Source organism: Arctopsyche grandis, chromosome 9 (genome assembly GCF_051622035.1).
Source record: "Arctopsyche grandis isolate Sample6627 chromosome 9, ASM5162203v2, whole genome shotgun sequence".
Taxonomy (NCBI): domain Eukaryota; kingdom Metazoa; phylum Arthropoda; class Insecta; order Trichoptera; family Hydropsychidae; genus Arctopsyche; species Arctopsyche grandis.
Window position 1 is genome coordinate 31,639,480 of NC_135363.1, and position 20,519 is coordinate 31,659,998.

At 34.3% G+C, this 20,519-nt stretch overlaps 1 protein-coding gene across 1 annotated transcript; it reads right to left on the reverse strand.

Moving 5' to 3' along the window:
• Positions 1 to 7,733: 7,733 nt before the first annotated feature.
• LOC143917354 (uncharacterized) lies at positions 7,734 to 17,190 on the reverse strand. Its single transcript, XM_077438833.1, has 4 exons — positions 17,061 to 17,190; positions 12,616 to 15,777; positions 11,878 to 12,167; positions 7,734 to 8,204 (listed from the first exon to the last, which is right to left on the reverse strand). Exons 1-4 carry the CDS (start codon positions 17,188 to 17,190, stop codon positions 7,734 to 7,736), a joined length of 4,053 nt encoding a protein of 1,350 aa, XP_077294959.1.
• Between the last annotated feature and the right edge of the window lie 3,329 nt (positions 17,191 to 20,519).

Consider the following 20,519-nt stretch of genomic DNA (forward strand, 5'->3'; position numbering starts at 1 on the left):
CCTTTGCGCGCGCTTGGATCATTCATCTTCACCGGATTATTCCGCCATTTTGTGCCGCTTTTATTAGATTGTTTACGCCGGTGAAAAATGAGCCGAATCGGGATTTTTCCGGAGAGAACGATGCCCTTTTTCTCTACGATGAGCCTCCTCCGTAACCTTTTGCCCATTCGAAACGACCGATTAGCGAAGACATGACTTTGGATGCTATTTATTTCTCAACAACCATATCTACGTATAAATTTTATTTTATTTTTATACCAGGAAGGCTTGACAGGAAAGCCCTAATGCGCCTTCCTGGACAATTAATTACAAACAATGCAGTATTTTATTATTACAAAAATCACTGTATTTCCAGAAGCTGAAGAACACGAAATAACAATTAATTAAATAATTAATCCATTGAGATATCTATGGATTTTAGATTTTTGTACATATTTTTTACAAATTGTACATATGTACAATAAATACAGAAGATTTGTGACAACAGGAAAGATGATTTTTTGCCAACTTTGAGGAACCGTTTCAACAATGATCAGATAAAATTGGCAAACTCTGATAGGAAACGATCGATTTGATACTAATAATATTTGTATCAAATGTACAATGTTTATAGCCAGGAAAGTGCATTGGGGTTACCTCTGAGGTCTTACTGGTATAAATAAAACATAAAATAATAATAAAAAAAAATAGCCTTTACAAACCTCTAAAGGATCTTTTACGTACCCTTATGTAAAGCACTGGTCTAATTGTTTCCGCTTCGTCTTGAATTTTTGTGATTATTTCTTACGTAGCCTTACCTTATATGTTTCTTTAAATTATTTCACTACATGGGGGTGGTGGAAAAGCGCTCGAGTTTCTACGCTTGGAAAATTATCAGCCGGCTTAGCAGTAGCGTCAAAATTAATTGGCGAAGAACAAAGTTGTAAAATTTTCCGTTCATTCGTTGTATTCCAAAGCAATTTATGTCCGCGGTCCGGTCCGCGTCTACGGTGAGTAATGTTGCTTTCGCTTCTCTAGAATATTATCCGAGATGAAGAGGGATCGTTTCGGCGGTTTCGGAAAACCGCCATCTCCTCCCCATTCTATCCTACAAATCATCCCTCGTTGCACCCCTGCAAATTTCCCCTCATCGAATCGGAAAAGTTTTTCCACGCGCACCGTTTAACGGTCGCGGCCATTAACAATCGACGAAGATATTTCAGCTAGTTTTTCCCAAACGCGGTAAACATCGTTAATCTTGGTGACTTTTCCCGGCCGGATGTCCTTTGTGAGTTGTTAAACCGGAATTTTCCAATTATAAACGACTGTTCAACATAATAGACATTACATAAACCAAACCAAGTTCACCTGCGATTTAACATTCGATGCTTTTAATTACAATCACAGGGTGGCTCACCGATTGTAGCATTTTTTAGCAGTAAAGTATATTGGAATCAAGTGATGACTAAATAAAATTTCTTTCCTCAATTTTTGCCAGCAGGATTTGGATGATAATAAAAAATACTAGCATTTCATTGCCATTAAATGATTTTGGTCAATAACTAATTACATTGTGCTATATAAACCACTGAATTTGAAGACTTTTCTTTAGACATGGCAAATAATAAATACGCTATATGTACTCAAAATCGAGTACATATATACATACATAAATACATAAATAAAAATTGAATTTTTAAAGTTGTTACATCCTGTATTTGTGCTCATACTATTACAAGTCATAATCACTTCAATATGTAGCGTAGGCAGAGTGGCGTACCTTTTTTATATCATCTTCTTTCCTTTGTGTTTTTAAGGCGAAAGATTCGTATATTTTTCTTCCTGGAAAATGAAGGATGAGGATAAACAAAAGATCAAAAGAGAACGGCAACGCAAATAAGTATAACGGAGATGATAAAATAAACGAGCCCGAAATACGTGCGGAATTTGTTCTCGAAATCTAATTAATGCCGAAATTAAGGAATCGCTCAGGAGCGTTTAAATATTGAAGATTCTCGCATTTCGATTGAAAAAAGTGGATTTATAATTTGTGTGTCCAATTGACTGATCTCAGAGTATATAAATTTGACGACGGCTCTTATTTTCACATACTAATTATACTTTGAAAATTCAATCTGTTGAAGTAACAAATTAAAACTCACGTAAGTACATATAACTAGTAGCGTGGACTAGTGATTAACCAATTTTGCATTCGAGCAGAGTGGTTACGGTTCGATTCCCAATTGTAGCTATTGGCCAGACTTTGGTTTGTGACTCCAGGTCGATCGTTTCATATGAGAGTTTGCCAACTTTTCTGATTTTCCTGTAAATTTGCATCTTCTTTCCAATCTCTCTTGCAAACCTCAAGCTATTCAGCCTCTTGAAGTTCGTCAATTTCTATAATAAAAATGCTGCAAAAATTTCTCCATAGATGTCACTGTGGATGATGTTTGTATGAATTCGCATTGTATAAAATGCTTGTGTTATTCTATTGTATCTGTATTATTACACTCGTCGCTTTGGAGCGATCTGTAAAGGCAAGTGTACATGTTTGATTGAAATAAAATAAAGTATATGCAAAAATGACGTATTGATAGGTTTGTAAACTAATCGGCTTTTGAAATAAGACCAATTGAACTTAATCTATTTAATTTCAAAAGGAAATTGTGCGGCTTTGAAACCTTAATTTATCATTTCAGTTAAATACGTCCATACAATTTACAAACATTATCAAAACATATCGATACATTCTGATCAAATAGACACCGTCGTGTTTTATTTGTCTCCATTCACCAATCAGTCGTTCTGAGATGTAATCTTATCTGTGAGCATTTAATAGGAACGACTGTTAAATTCAACGGTCTCTAAATGTTACAATGAAGTACACATTCGAGACGTAACGTAACTTAACGGCCATAGTTTAAATGCAAATTATTTACTCTGAAAAAAAAAATAAACATATACACACCGTTCAGACCCTCTGGTAATAAAAATACATTAAGAGTGCGCGATTCTGGGAGCGGTATTTGATAATGCGGAAAGGGGGTGGTATGGGGTGGGGTCAGACAAGAGCCAGACTGATTAAGCACGAAAGCGAGGAGATCTATGGTTGTTTCCGATTTGGAGGATAGCCCCGCGGGGAGCCATTCCCCACAATTGCTTTACAGACGAAAAAACGATAAAAAAATTCTTGGTGTGTTTGTGTGTGTGTGTGTGTGTGTTTGTGAAAAATTCACGCGCCACCACTGGACTTAAAATTGTGCAACCTGTATGAAAAACCATCAGGAAGAAGAATTACCTCGGGGAAAATTCGCTGAAAATTCAATTAATTCACCGACGATGGATGTGTGTGTGTGTAATCCATATATTGATCTCGCTCTCCATTTTCGCTCCGTAACATAAACTGTTTTTTCGTGAAAAATTAAGCGAAATTTTACAGGTAAGTCGAAAGAGACCACTTTTATACCTACTATAAAAAGGTGATTATATGTTCGTCTATTTGTCCACTATTCAAATCTACAGTTTTAATTTCAGGAACACCAAATTCAATAAATTATTTTCAACTATCTGAAGTCATGTTTTTTCACAATCACGTTGCTTCATATATTAACTAGCAGAGTGGTCTAGTGGTGGGTATTGAATTCTTTCGTGCTTTATTGAACTGGATCAATTCTACCGTTGTTATTGGGGTTGCATTTCAGAGTGACCTAAATTTCTCCGATCATATTGACTTTGTGTGTTGCTCTGCCTCACGAATGCTTGGGTTTGTCTTTCGTAATTCTCGACACTTACATAATCCCACTGTTTTGCGGCTGCTGTACAATGCTCTAGTTAGGAGTATCTTGGAATACGCCTCTATGGTCTGGAATCTCTATCTATCAAACTTGAACTTATCCAAAGACGCTTTCTTCGACTGCTTTATAAGGAGCAATATGGGATTTACCCATATTTATTTCCTTCACAATTCGTCATGGGTATGGTCGGCTACACTTCTCTTGAACATAGGAGGAGTGTTGCCCTCATCAAGTTCTTGTTTTCCATATTTAGAGGCTTTATCTCCTGTCCGTCTATCTTGGCTGAGTTGGGCCTTCATGCTCCAGAGAGTATTATATGGACCAGCCATCGTCCCCTTTTTCACACTCCTCTGGCTAGAACTGTGGCTTATAGTTATTCTACCATTCCTCATGGCCTCCGTTTCTTAAATTCACTGGATGGTGCCATTGACATTTGTCACATCTCTCGTCATTTTCTGCACCACTTCCTAAGCTACGGAAGTCGCGACCAATTGGAACGGTTGAGTTAGTTTGATCAGTTAAGAATTTTTATGTAATTTTTATGTATTTTGTCCTTTCTTAATCTTATTAGCACACTCGTCGCTTTGGAGAAATCTGTTAGACGAATGTGCTTGAATAATTGATGTATAATAAAATAAAATAAAATAAAAATATTAACCAGCAGCGTGGTCTAGTGGTGAGTATTGAATTCTTTCGTGCTTGAGTCTCGTTGTGGGCCAGACCTTGGCTTGTCGAGACGGTTCCTGTAAAATTGGCTTTTCCTTCCCAATTTTCTGTTGCAAATCTTGAATTATTGTTATACCTCAGGTTTCGCCAGATTTCTCACCATAGATGTCTCTGTGGTTGTTTATTGAATCTAAAAATTTGTATTGTTAAATGAAAAATGTTATTAATCGTATTTATACGATGTTTATATTATCTGACCATAGATGTCAGGTATTGTTTCGATTTACATGTGTATGTATGTAATAATTATATATTTAGATGTCTCGTTAATTATGACTTTTCAATGTCTTGTAATAAATTAGCCATAATGACAACCTGGAGCTAATCTGTAAGGTCACTATGGCGAAATTGTAAAAAAAATATATATATATTGATAGTAGTAATAAAAAAGTTGAAAACAGTAAACATTATCTACTTTATGGAATGGAAAGGTCATAACTTAAATTTTTAGGGATACTCATTGATATCATCCAATGTGTCAAATGCTAAAAATAAAATGTATGCTAACTTCTTTGAATTAACAACTTAACCAACAAATAAATAAAAATATTAGATTAATCAAAGGATCTGGATAGAATATATAAACCTCACCATACATGTATCATTTCAAGATTAAAAATTGCCTAATCAAAGCACAATTTGCTGCTCCATTCACCTCATTTGTCTGCTTTAAATCTATCTCTTCTCAAAATTCTTTGGTCGTAAGAAATTTTCATTTAACGATTGGTTGGATTCTGCATCAAAGGGATATTTTGAGATGCTTAAATAAAAAAAAGTGTAGCTAAGATAATAATAGAAGTAAATAAATACTGATAATTTTATTTGTATTTAAATAAGAATGTTTTCAATAAATGAAATAATCATTTATATTGTCCTGCTTTTCGAGAAAATGTTTTTGAAGTACATTTATTTTATGTTTTTATCGGATGACAAACCCTTTGCGTTCAAGTATTTTTAAATAAATAAAATTAATATGATAAATGCAATCCAACCGTGAATATGAGTTTTGTTTAAAATTTTAACAATATTAAAATTTTATAGCGGTTATATGCTAATTTAATAACGCTCTCCGTGTTATATTATTCATTTCGTGATGTGATATGAAAATGAATGAACGGTGTAGAAAGGAAAAAACCAGTTATAATAAGTAATATCTTTATTACCATACTTATATTGCTTTTTCTCGTGAGAATATGAAAAACAAATATCTATATGATAGTTCATTGACATATTTATTTATAAATGTATGTATGTATATTTTCCAACTATTAAATTTGATGATTGTTAAAAATACAATGTCGTTAGCGTTTTCTGGTCAAACATCTATGTTATGTATGTGTATAATATATTTTCATAACGTTTATAATATTGTTTAGTAGTAATAATAATACATAAACCATTTTTTTAAAACACTGATATTTAATATCACTCTCGAATATATTACATAATATATATATAGGTCAAAAAATTAAAGCTAAAATGTGCAAAATATATGCAAATATGCACCTCGTTCGTATCGTTCCCGAAATGTAAAATATAATTTAAATACATTTGCATTTTTAATAGTAAAATTTCAGCGTTAAAAAATTCAAAACTGAAAATTAATACACAATTTGCAATACTTTAATTGAAATATATATGCATGATATAAATGTACGCAGGTATATACAATTTTTAATCCTTTTTTTACGAGTAACTTAAAAATATATACAAATACTTTTAATAATAAAAGTGTGGAAATTTTTTGTGTTAGTAAAATAAATCATTATTATTGTTATATAAATTGTGCGATTAAATTAATATGAAAACATGATAAAATCTAACAATGTATTAAAACTTTTACATATAAACTTAATAATTTTTAATTTTAATACACTTCATATAATATTAAACCACACATGAAAAGTTTAATTATATTTAATTTATTTATTTATCTATGTAATTACTATCTACATTAAACACTATAAATTTTACAAATCATTTATATAATATATCCGAATGATTATTCTTTTAGTTGAAGATTTTTGATACAAATCCAATGAAAATAAATATAAACCAAGATGATATAAAAATTATTAAAGCAACACAAATTCACATTGCGTTTTTTAAATAGTTTTTGTTGATAATAATAATAATTTTATAACTTAAATGCAGTCACTAAATATCACCGAATATACAGATCGTCTCAAGAGTGTCTATTTACGATTAAATTGAGTAAAATCAAAATAAATTAAATAACTGTCTTATCTACACATAATATATTATACGTTTATTGGCACGTTAAGAAATGAATTGAAACATTGAATGGAAAAAAAAATTATCAAAATACAAATAACGTAGATTCGACTTACGAATTTTAAAACAAACAATCAGAATAAGATTTAATATATTTTTTAATTGTTTATATGTTTCCCTGAAAAAAAGTCCAAGGCAAATAGCCCTGACAAACGGGACGCATACATACATATATACATATGTAACAGCTCTGAGAAATCTGTCCCGATAAAATAACCTCGATAAGATAAAATATTATATATAATATAATAAAATATTATATATAATATAATAAAATATTATATATAATATAATAAAATATTATATATAATATAATAAAATATTATATATAATATAATAAAATATTATATATTATATATGCATTAAAAATGGCCCAAGACAAAATATCCCGCATTTACATTAAAAACCCAATGAAATAGCCCGAGTACACAATCCTTATATACATGTACACATGTATGTATGTACATATAAATTTATGTAAGCTTATTTTTTGCCTATGCAAAAGTCACCAAATTCAAATACTGGTGATGTGAACTACTTTATCTGGAAAAAATGTGTATTTGGGCCGTTTTGTTTCGGGCTATTTAGCGTGCGGGCCATTTTTGTTCGATTTTTTGGGATGAAAAATCAGTATAATACAAAGTTTCTGTTTTTAAATATAAGATCAATCACTCTCATGAGAGTTTTCTAAAATTAGCAAGTCGATTATTTCCCACTTTGCATACTATACATACAATATAATAAATAGACACTCCCACAGATAGAATTTGATTTGATTTATTTAATTAAATTTAATTTAAACAATTTACGTATATACAAAAATCACGTATAAAATCGGTAACTATTCTTTATATAGATATTTACCCAAGTGAATATTTTATTATATCATATATAATCATAACGATCAATATTTATACCTAACGTCTTCGTTTGCGTTCCTTAGTACGAAATATACTCAGGTTGTATGGGCTGATCCCTCTTTGCCACCTCTCGCTGCTTCTTGATCTTCATATACCCCAAAACAGATACCATGATTATGAAGACGACGAAACCCATGCAACTGCCCACGATCAGGCCCAATCGCCTCGTCAAAACCGAAGCGAAGCCCATGGAATTGCTGGGCATTATCGACTCGTTCATGAGACTTCCTGGCAATTCCAGGGTAGACACGGAAGTGCACTTGCTCGTGGGCGAGTCTATCATCTGGGACAGGATCGACTCGTTGAAGATGTCCTCCTGCTGGATCTGGAGGCTGTCGTTCTCCGATCTGGAGGCTATCCTGGCATCTGGAGCTGGACCTGCTGCAGGCCAGTCTCCAAGACCCACGACGCAGATGATATACCTCGTGTATGACTTCAGCTTGTTCAGTCTCGTCGAACGGGCTGACGGGTCCAAGATTTTGCCACGAATCTATAAAAGAAAAAGTGTAAATGGTTCAATTAAATACTTTTGATTCAATTCAAGATTGCATCTACAAACGTGTAGCTGTTTTTATATACATAGGTTAAATTGAATCAATGATTTTTGTTTATTTGTTTGCTATATGAACTCCCAGTATTCAACTTAGGACATCATATGACGGGCTGAAAACAAAACTGGTACAAGTACAATTTAAAAATAAAAAACTGGTTTAAGTGCTAAAATAACAGCATATATGAAATGCTATCATTTTAGCACTTAAACCAGCTTTTTTTTTTAAATGTCACTTGTACCAGTCTGGTTTTCAGCCCATCGTATTTGGTATATAATCTCAGAGGTCTCCAAACTTCTAACAACGAGGACAAATATTAATATTTTATTACGACTTTCTCGATGATTATAAATACCTATATATGTTATAATGTAAATTTTTTTGAAGAATGTGTATCGTTTTATTGAAGCTGGTACTATAACGTGAATAGTTTTGACTAAATTTATGAAGACTTACATGTAATTTAAGTATGTATGTATATACATATAAATAAAACTTTTTTGGTGATGATGGGAACAAATCAAAAGAACATCCAATATTTTACAGTCGAAATCTATTTTCAGTTGTAATATATTTATTCCAACAGGGGTTTTAGGTTATTCATATTCGAATACAATGCAACTAGTGAATTATAACTCTACAAGTGTGAATAAACTTTTACCATAAACATTGATAGTATGAATAGAAGCTGTAATTTACGTGAGTTGCTGTGCAGTAGCCGAGACCTACTGCATAGTATGAATAGACTTTTAGAATTGAATCATTGACTTAATCAACCGATATTGAATTGTTTACATATAAATAATATAATATTTGACCTTTGCAGCGTACTTCCCAAGTCATGGCATGTCTTCTTGTTAAATATATTGAGTTGACTTATTAAATTCCGATTCGAGTGACAGCGCAAATGGAACACTCGAGATTGATACTCACTGTCGCGAATATTATTGCGGTTGTTCCAGAACGTATACGAATTTTGGGGACTAAATTTGAATAAACTCATCAGCGGCGAAATATAAAGCGATTCATTATTATGTTGATTCGATTTTGTTATTAGATTTGATAATCCGTCATGGGTTGGCTGTGAAAAGCTCTCCATTATCGTCCACCGATGTATCGAGTGTTCCTTCGCCTTGCGAAATTTCATTACGGAAACGAAAACAAATTATTCGCAGAGGCTTTACCGCCCCACCCCTCCCCCCCTTCACGATCTCGTTCCACTTTTGGCCTATGCCCCCCCCCCACCCCCTCACCTTTGCCTGTCGGCAAATATCTAATTTTGAATAAATTCCGCCGAAACTCAATCAAGACGCAAAAATATCGAGTAAATATTTTTTATGTTTAATGAATCGAGAAAGAAGTTGGGAATGTAATTTGGAAGATAAATGGGAGTGGGTTCGGTACGCAAAAATATTGTACGAGTTGTTTCTTGAGAGGGTTGGATGTGCGGATGCGCAGAGAAGCCTAACCTTTTATTTAAATTATTCAAAAATTAATATATAAACTGAAGACGAACATGCTTTGACCCGGAAGGCCGCAAATACCTTATAGCACAAGCCTAAGGGTTTATTATCCAAACTTGGCGACTTCTAAACTCTCGGTCTATAATCAAAATGAAACCGCTTTGGATAGAAATAAATTATATCATTGGTAGTATTAGTTTCGAGTAGTCTTCTTTTTCATTGGCGAAATCGAAAAAGCGTGAAAGATAATTTATTTAAAAATGAAAACGTAAACTTACGACCTCAAATGAAAAATCTCAAGTATATCTGTGTGTGTTTAGATTAATAAGATTTTTTCTTTAGAAAAGTTTGATTAGGGCAGCGAATTATAATATATTTATTATAAAAATTTGATTATAAAATGGTACCAACTAATATAACTTTTTGTGTTTGAGTTTGCGTTACAATTGAGTTAGTCTAAAATTTTTTGAAGAATGTGAATATATCGTTTTATTGAAGCTGGTACTATAACGTGAATAGTTTTGACTAAATTTATGAAGATTTACATGTAATTTAAGTATGTACATAAAAAGTATATACATACATGTGATACAGTGAAAGCATATTTCAAGTGAAGATATATTTTCACCAATTCAAGCAGTGAAAATGTATCAAACAATGAATGTACAACGTTTAACTCTATAAATTTAACCCTAAAAACCCAATCTTAAATTAATAGGGCCAACCCTTACTTAACCTAACCTCTTCTAACCCTTAAATAATACCAACGCTAAAAATCTTAAATTAATAAAACCAACCCTGAAAATGTAACTGGTTATGATTTCAATGAAACGTCAGTTAAAATATATTTTCACTAGAAATATAATTTCTCTGTGACATATATGTACATATAAATAAAACGATTTTGGTGATGATCACAAAATTTAAAGAACATACAGATATACAAGATTTTTTTGAAGTTTTAAATTTTTATACCAAAAAAAAAATTGTTAAAATATATTATTTTATTATGAACGAAAAAAAATATTGCTTATAAATTAAATTGAGTTATTATCATTATGAACTTTCATAATATCATTATTACATATATGTATATCATTATAACAAATATCACAGCAGTAAAATGGCAGATCCTGAATACGCAATTTAATATAATGATTTAAATTAGCTACTACCAAGAAAAAGAACGCGCAAATGCCACAAATTATGAAAAAACCAATTTGCCGAAATTCTGAAAGGCCTTGTGTAGGTTATTGAAACTACTTTCAATAATATTTTATTGGTTTATGACTTGGTATTCGTCCATAACTATATCTCAAAGCCACAACCAAGTGCCGTACCTTTTTTTGTTGTTCAAAGAAGTATATGCCTATTATCTAAGAAAGTTTGGATCAAATACACATTTTTTTTATCTTTCATAGAAATTTGATATTCATAATTGCTTGTTTTGAGGAAAAAACATTATTTAAAGGAAACCTTAAAAAGCCGGTTGATTCAGCTAAAAAAGCCGGTTTTCGGTTTTTGAAAGATAGTCAAAAAGCTGGGTTTTCGGTTTCGGTTTAAACCGGCTTGGAAGCCCTAGGTTAGATGGAATATATTCCAAATAGTCAAAATAAATTACAACTAGGGATCCCAAATCAGAATATTCGAATACTTTTTATACGAACTTATCTTTTAATTTTCAATCTACAGCACATTTAGTTCTATTTGATGTTCCGACTAATGCTTCACATAAAATTTTAATAATATCTTGAACTTCTTAAAACTACAAAGAAATCATTTAAAGCTACTATTCGATATTCGATATTCGAATATATGTGAATATTAGGGATCCCTAATTACAACTGGAAGATACACTTCAACTGTAACATATGTACAGAACATACACATAACAAACATAACCATAATGTCTCTATGAATGTTTGATATTCATTTACTAAATTGATATTTATTTACTGAATTGTTTAAAAATGCTGCTAATTTACAAATTTGACCATAGATGTCTCTATGGATGTTAATTGATATATGTATTTACTCTGTATAATAATACAAATGAGCAAACTTTGTGGCCAGGAAGGTGCATTGGGGTTTCCTGTTAGGCCTTCCTGGTATAAATAAAATATAAATAAAATACAAAACTAATACATACATCGGTTAAGTTTTCTTCGGCATAGTAAGCGACTTGGTAGCCGTGCAGGGCTGAGTGGTTTCGACTTTGCCACGAGACCAACAAAGAAAATGGCTGGATGTCTTGTATAGCCAGTTTCAGAACCAGTGGCAGGGCACAAAGATGACGAGCACGCAGTTGCATCAAAGGACGAGTTTGAAGTGACGGAGGAGCTTCACATCGAGGACCTCCCATGACCCCGATCATCCTTTTGTGGGCCCTCAGCCACTCCCAAGCCTCTTGAGCTTCACAACCACAAGTCACGGGGTTATCTGTAAGCATGACATGAGTGTTAGCATAATAATAATAATCAGGTAGATATACCTGGTGATGACGATCTCAAGTCGAGCGGAGCGGATAAGTTCATCACACAGAGTATGTGTGAAATTTTATTTAAAGTTATGCATTTTAGAAGGCAGACTTGAAGGTAAGAAATAAAAGGTTGACGATTCCGATCGACGACTCTCTGCGTAATCTGATTGAAGAATCGATAAAAGCCAAACAGAACAAACAAACGAAAAAAAAACCTCGACAAAGACTCGAGCACTCCTCGCGAGGATCCTTTTTATCGTAACAAGAGGTATTTTATTTAAGGATACCCAAAAGTTTGCCAATTTCGCGAAATAGTGTAATAAAAGGTTTTCGGGGTTAGTAGTCTGCGCCGCGCCGGAAATTATTTACTCGAAAAATATAAACACACAAATATATATGTACACTAACCTTCTGTTTTCAGTTGTTTGATATGTGTTTCGAGTGGCCTGAAGGAGTTCAATGGCAGAATCTCCATGTAGTTTTTGCTCACGTCCAAAAATTTCAGCTTCTTGAGTGTCCTGAAAGCGTCTCCAGGTATGGTAGCTATCCAATTACTCTGCAAGTGCAACTCCTTGAGACTGTCCAATGCCTGGAAAATTCCATTGCCAACTTTGCCAATGTTGTTATAAGACAGATCGAGTATTTGCAGGGAGCGAAGATCGCCAGGGAATTCTTCTAGTTCTCTCAAATGGTTGTGGGTCAGATTGAGCGTCTTTAATTCGGTCAACTTCTGAAGACGCTCTTTGGGAAGCAACTCTAATTCATTGTTGCTCAAATCCAACGTAACCAAGTTGATCAGCTCTTTAAATGCTCCAGGAGATATTCTAGATATGACGTTGTTTCCCAGGAACAAGTGTTGCAACGATGGAAATGCGTCGAAGTCTTTGCTCGTCACTATTGTAAGATTAGTCCCAGAGATGTGAATTTCTTGGATCGATGGATATTTGTGGATCGTACTTGTAACCATGACTACAGTCAATGGGTTCATTGTGAAGTTGAGCCAAATCAAACCAGGAAGAGTGTAGTCTGATAAAGCAGTTGCTGGAAGTTCTTTGAATTTATTGCAAGACAAATCCAACTGCCTCAATCCATTCGAGTTGTGGAAGAAATTAGCTGGAAGTGCTGTTAGAAGATTTCCGCTCATATCTACTGTTGACAAGTGTGTTAAATTTACAGATGCGAAACCAGTTAGTGATGATATGATGTTGTCACTTACGTCCAACTGCCTTAAATTTGGTAGGCCACTAACTTTGAAAAAGTCTAAGGTTGACAGGTTGTTTTCAGCTAGAATTAAATTCTCCAATGATGTTATGTTGTACAAAGCATAATGTGGAAAATCTGAAAATTGATTCCCTTGAAGTTTCAATTCCTTTAAAGCGCCTATGCTGTTGAAAGTCCCTTTGCTCAGTTCTTTCAGATTGTTTCCGCTCAAATCGATACGACCCAGATTTATATTCTTTGAGAATATATTCTCAGGAAGATGAGCTATTCTAGAATGATCTATAGCTAGGGTTTGAAGCGACGGTAAGCGGTCGAAAGCATTCTGATCCAAATGAGTAAAGTTGTTATGAGACAATTTGAGAACTCTCAATCCGGGTATATCAAGTCTGGTTAAATCTTCAGACTTTAAATTGTTACTACCCAAATGTAAATCGTTCAAATTGTTCAAACCCCGAAAAGCTCCTGATTCTATAGTTTCAATGTGGCAATTTTTAAGATTCAAAACTCGTATAGGCAGTCGTTCTTGGAATATATCATCTTGCAAGAGAGCTAGCCTATTATTGGCCAAGTCCAAAGTCCTCAATTTCTTCAAAGTCTTAAACGACATTGATTGTACGTGCGATATATTATTATCCGAAAGGTTTAGCTCTTCCAGATCGTGCAATTCTGCAAATGTCTTATTTGTGACTTGGGTCAGATGGTTCTTGCTCAGATCTAGAAACTTCAAAACCTGCATCGGTTCAAAGGTGCGATCTTCGATCTCATATATGCTGTTGTTCGTCAAGTATATTCGCTGGATCATCAACAAGTCTAAGAATAAGAAGCGGGTCAGTTTTTTGATTCTGTTGTGACCCAACCACAGTATTTCCACATTGGTCTGACCTGCAAAGGACTTGTCGTGGAACGAGGCAATTTTATTCGAGTCCAATTGTATCGAGACTAAAGATGGAGGCTGATGTAAAAATACGTCGCCTAGGGCTGTCAAAGAATTCGCTTGTAGATTTATGTGTTGTAAACTTTGCAAACTTCGAAAAGATCCCGCTTCTATGGAGGATATGTTATTGTTTTGCAAATGCAACTCGAGAAGGGAGGGCAGCGAATCGAAAACTTGATTTCTTATAACTTCTATCCTGTTGTTGTTCAATCGGATCTCCTTTAGATTTACTACATTGTCGAAAGTGCCCGGTTCTAGATCGGTGATCCAATTCTTATCTAAACTGAGTAGTGTCAGTTCGTTGTTATTGTTGAAGATGCTTTGGGGCAGCTCCGTGATGAAGTTAGATCCCATATGCAAATGGGATAGGTTCGTGAGTGTGGACAAACATTCAGGATCTATCCTTTCAATGGCATTCTGTTCTAAATATATAACTGAAAGCATTGAAGAATGCATGAAAGCATCATGTGGGACTTCCAATACATTATTCTCAGACAGGAACAGCTCTCTGAGATCAGGCAGACTTTGAAACAGTCCACCGACGAAATGTATATGATTGTGGCTCAGATCGATCGTTTTCAATTTTTTGTTGAATTGAAACGTCTCTCGATCCAGATTTATGATCCTGTTCTGGCTCAAATCTATCGATTCCAAGTTTTTCAAAGAGGCGAAGGCCAGTTTGTGTATTGTTTCGATGGAGTTGTAGAAGAGTGTCAGTGTTTTGAGGGACGGACAGGGACGAAAGCAATCTTCGGGTATTATTTCGAAGTTGTTAGAACTTAAATCTAAGAAACTCAAAGAGAAAAATCTTGAATATCCATCTTCGGGTATGGAGTCGATCTCGTTCCAAGCTAATCGCAACGATCGCAAGTACTCCAACCGCCTCAGAGCTGGCATGGGGAATGCCTTCAGTTTATTTTCAGCCAAGTCCAACTCGGTCAGAAAATCTTCCAAGCCTGCAAAAGCGTACTCGGAAACTTTCGAAAGCTTGTTGCCTTTGATGCTCAGTTTTATGAGACGAAGTCCATAGAAACTGTAGCTGGGTATCTCCTCGATCTGATTCGTTTCTAAATCGAGAGATATGAGTTTGTTGAGGCCGGCGAAAGCTTTTTGCGGTATGTGCGACAATTTTGCTGACGTCAAGGCTAAAGATTCAAGCGATGGTTTCAGAGCTTGCAGAGAATCATCGTGCAGGTCTTGGAGGTTGGAATGAGCTATTTGGAAGTGAGATAGTGGTGGAGATACAGGTGGGAATAAGTCTGCAGATAATGTAGTCACGCCACGGTCCAACTCATACACTGACAATGACAGAACTCTGCCGTTGGTGATGGTTCCCTGTGTTTGACCTGAGGCCAGCAGGGACAAAACATCTCGCAAAGATCCAGGAGTTGCTCCAGGACACTCCAGGAATATACCTGTAGAATTAAAAATAAAAAAATCAGTAAAAAGCTCATTTAAAATTGTGAACTGTATTTGTCAAATGTAATATGGGACATATGTATGTATTTCCAAAAATTCATTGATGAAATCATTATACATATATGTGTACGTATGTACATATTAGCATCTTATTAACATTTAACAGGTAGTTTTCGTTAAAAAATTTTGTCATATTAGAAGGTTGATCATATTAAATGTGATATTATTAGTACGTTGATCAACATTAAGTTTATTTTAATCGAATTTTAAAATAATATTAGTGTTTTTGAGCTGATAATTAAAATGAATTGAACGTGGAATTAAGGTTACGTTAACCTTTGAAGGACGGAGCGTCGATATCGGACGAGTCTCCCGAACCGGGGTCAAGTAAGACCCCCAGTATTTTTCAATCAAAATACAGCTTTTCTCAATACAAATGGGTTCAATATGTATCTTATTAATCATTTTATTTTGTATTAAAAAATAATGACAAGCATCAACATGTCAAACAAGTTTGTCATTTTATATATTGCGGTTTTAGTGAAATTTCTCATCATAAAATGGGTCTAATTAAAAAGACTAAAAATAATTAAAAGAAAACTAATTAAAAAGTCTAAAAAGATCAAATTCAATCCTTTCAATGTTCATTTTTAGAAATGTGTGTACCAGACCACTAGTATTTAATAATTATATGAATAAAAAATATGTATACTAGATGATTAACGTAAAGGATTAATGTAATTAAATATGTACGTATATTACTTCATATAAAGGGGTTTGCTACAAATAGCTGCAAACGACGCGGCTGCATGCATGCATTATTAATTATTGAATTAAAATTTGTATTTTAATACAATAATTATAATTTTGTTTCGATATTTGAATTTAATTTTAATATAATTATAATAATTTTAATTTTGATATTTAATTTAATTTTTATTTCGATATTTTGTACGTTACTGGTATCAACAAAGTTGGCTTGAGGTGCCATTCGTTGGTTTGGTGCGTACGCACCATTAGAAGGTATCGACGAACCAACTAAGCTTGTCGTACCCATACACGGTCAAACATGGCGGTTTACGAGCCTAACCCCGAGCCCTAACATGATGAATAGCATAAATAACTAGAAAAATAACATGTTGGGGCTTTGAGTTGGGCTCAACTCAACTGGAACGAACTCAACATGTTCGACCGTGTATGGGCGGTTTTAAAGTGGTCACATTGACTAGAAACTTTATTTTAGATATTTAATTTGAAATATACGATTTGGGGTTATTACCATCTTCAAAGTTGTAGCAAGGGCATATGGGGTTGTCTGCAAAGCTGGGGCAGTCTCCAGTGGAGGCAGGTGGGGGCGGCGGTCCGGCCGCAAGCGCCGACGCCACCACCAGCAGCAGCGCTGCCAGCATCACGGCCTTGACTTGGTGATGGACATGGACATGGACATTGACATGGCAGCCACCCTCCCCCAAGAAGTTGAGGGTGTTTAGCGACGCCACCGCCGCGCGGGATCAGCTCATAGCACCGCCGGCGGCGGCGCAACTTCACCTCCACACAACGCCCATACTCGCTCGAAACGACTTGCCAGACTAACCGCACACCACAACACTATCACTAGCTGATTCACAGGACATCTTCTCTTAATTCGACACCTGAAACAAATAAAAAAAAAATTACTAACACAGAAGAGTTATACATAGTTTTTATACTAGCAATAAGGACAAAATATGTAGTTGTAAGCTTATTGTAAAAAACTAAATGTATGTAAGCTTATTGTAAATCATATTAACAATTAGATACAACATAACTTCTTATTGAATACTTATCTCGCAGATAAAACCGACTGAGGAGATATACAGTGAAATGTCAGATCTGACATATTTGGCCAAAAATCAATATATATCGTGTATTACATTACATGAAGCTAGACGCCAAATTTGAAATTTACATATACATATGAGAGTTAAAACTATGAATATTTAAATATTAAAGATAACGAGAACCTATAGGGCAAATTTTATAAAATATAGAGTGAATTATAGGCGTTTAAACAATTAAAATCTGAAATAGCATATCAAGGCGAAAAGGTTGAAGATAGATTATGGTAGCCTTACGTACCGTCATAAACGTCACCGTATCCGAGATTCTAGATATTTGTTACGCATTGTATACGATATTTTATCTCCAACGTAATGGCAGACGATACAATTACGTATATTGATGACCAAAATGAGCAATATGGCAAAGTATGAAAACGATCGGATAAGAGATAAGAGATATAAAAGATTTTTTGATTAATCAAAATGACATATTTGGCCAAAAATCAATATATATCGTGTATTACATTACATGAAGCTAGACGCCAAATTTGAAATTTATATATACATATGAGAGTTAAAACTATGAATATTTAAATATTAGAGATAACGAGAACCTATAGAGCAAATTTTATAAAATATAGAGTGAATTATAGGCGTTTAAACAATTAAAATCTTATATCGCCATATCAAGGCGAACAGGTTGGAATATACGGGACTAACGCTTATTAAACGTCAGGAAGATTCACTTTCCGCGTGTATAAAACGCGTTGTATACGATATTTTGTCTCCAACGTAATGGCAGACGATACATTAACGTGTATTGATGACTAAAATGAGCAATATGGCAAAGTATGAAAACGATCGGATAAGAGATAAAAATGACCACTAACACGAAAGCCATGTGAAACGTAAAGGAGTTATGTAAAAAGAAGACAGCTAGGGGTGCTTTTCACAGGGGTGTGCTCATGTATAATGCCCTCCCTGAATGTATCAGGTCTTCTAAGACTTTGGATGCACTCTTGCGAGGTGTGAGAAGACACCTCTGCGAGGGACAGTACAGTAAAGTTAAACGGGTCTACGTGACGAGCCAGAATGTTGAATTACAGAAAACACAAATATCGGAAGGCAAAGATCGAAAATCGAAAGATCTTAAGTCGAAAGATCAAAAAAAGGGTGCATGGTAAACGGTACATACTCATTTAATTTGCGCGAGCAGGATACAACAGGAACAAGAGGAACAGGCTTTTCTTCCCGTTTTAATGTGCGCGCGCAGAATACGGGAGGAAAAGCCTGTTCCTTTTGTTCCTGTTGTACCCTGCTCGCGCAAATTAAGTGAGTATGTACCGTTTACCATGCACCCTTTTTTTTGATCTTTCGACTTACATAAGATCTTTCGATTTTCGATCTTTATCTTCCGATATTTGTGTTTTCTGTAATTTAACATTCTGGCTCGTCACGGAGACCGAAGTTAAACATCAAATTTTAGAGTTAAGTAATTAAGAGGGCTATATACCCGAAACCTTAATATTGTTGCAGTTACTTTCTTCGATATATATGTATGTATGTTGAGTGAATGTATATATTGAGTGAATGCGACAATATAAATCAATATATATGTATATTGAGTGAATGCGACAGTTGCGTTTCGATTACATTACATTTCGCGCACATTAATACGGAAGGAAAAGCCTGTTCCTTTTGTTCCTGTTGTATCCTGCTCACGCAAATTAAGTGAGTATGTACGTGAGTATGTACCGTTTACCATGCACCATTTTTTTTTTGATCTTTCAACTTAACATCTTTCGATTTTCGATCTTTGCTTTCCGATATTTGCGTTTTCTGTCAAGTCACGGAGACCGATTATATTATCATATTTATTTATTTTTTTTACAATTTCGCCATAGTGACATTACAGATTAGCTCCAGGACGTCACTATGGCTAATTTATTACAATACATTGAAAACTCATAATTAACGAGACACCGAAATATATAATTATTACATACATACACATGTAAATCGAAACAATACCTGACACCTATGGTCAAATATTACAAACATTGTATAAATACGATTAATAACATTTTTTATGTAACAATACGATTTTTTACATTCGATAAACAACCACAGAGACATCTATAGTGAGAAATCTGGCGAAACCTGAGATATAACAATAACTCAAAGTTAAGAAAAGCCAATTTTTCAGGAACCGTTTCAATAAAAATCAAAAAAATTGATGAATTCTGATAAGAAACGATTGACCTCGATAAACCAAGGTTTGGCCAACAACGAGACTCTTAGTGGGAATCGAACCCGTGACATCAAGCACGAAAGAATTCAGTACTCACCACTAGACCACGTTGCTGGTTAATATATACATACATATAATAGCGGTATTCCGTATATCTGTGTATAACATATATACGTCAAAGCTAAAAAACTGCCAACAAAACGTAAGAATATAATAACAATAGAGCAAAGTGGTCACAGGGTCCCACTAGAGTCCCACTGCTGGCCAGATTTTGGTTTATGACTCCAAGTCAATCGTTTCTTCTCAGAGATTGTAAACAAAAATAAAATAAAATTGTTGATGGTACGCAAATAGATAAAATATTCGGAAGAATATAATTTCACCTGGAAATATATAGAATGAATATTACGAAACGTTTCTTTTCAGTTTGAGAGTGTGTTAGAGTGTTGACTCTTTGCGATGTGCAGCCTCAGCTCGTATCTCGAGGGTCCCACTGGCAACACTGACACTGACAGGAGGGTAGGTACGTACATTGAAGAGGGGGATGTAAGGAAAAGTGGGACTCTAGACAGATGTCTGCATATCTTGACACGATGTACTCGAATATAATATGTATGTACGTACATATGTATCTACATATAACGTTGCAGCCTCTTTCATCATTCAA

What these genes read in the sequence shown, in the direction of transcription:
- LOC143917354 (XM_077438833.1), bottom strand. Translation starts at nt 17,190, where the DNA reads ATGCTGGCAGCGCTGCTGCTGGTGGTGGCGTCGGCGCTTGCGGCCGGA. An exon ending in TTGCTACAACTTTGAAGATG is followed by an intron (nt 15,778 to 17,060) that starts GTAATAACCCCA and finishes TTAATTCTACAG; the next exon opens with GTATATTCCTGGAGTGTCCT. An exon ending in CCGAAGAAAACTTAACCGAT is followed by an intron (nt 8,205 to 11,877) that starts GTATGTATTAGT and finishes TTTCTTTTATAG; the next exon opens with ATTCGTGGCAAAATCTTGGA.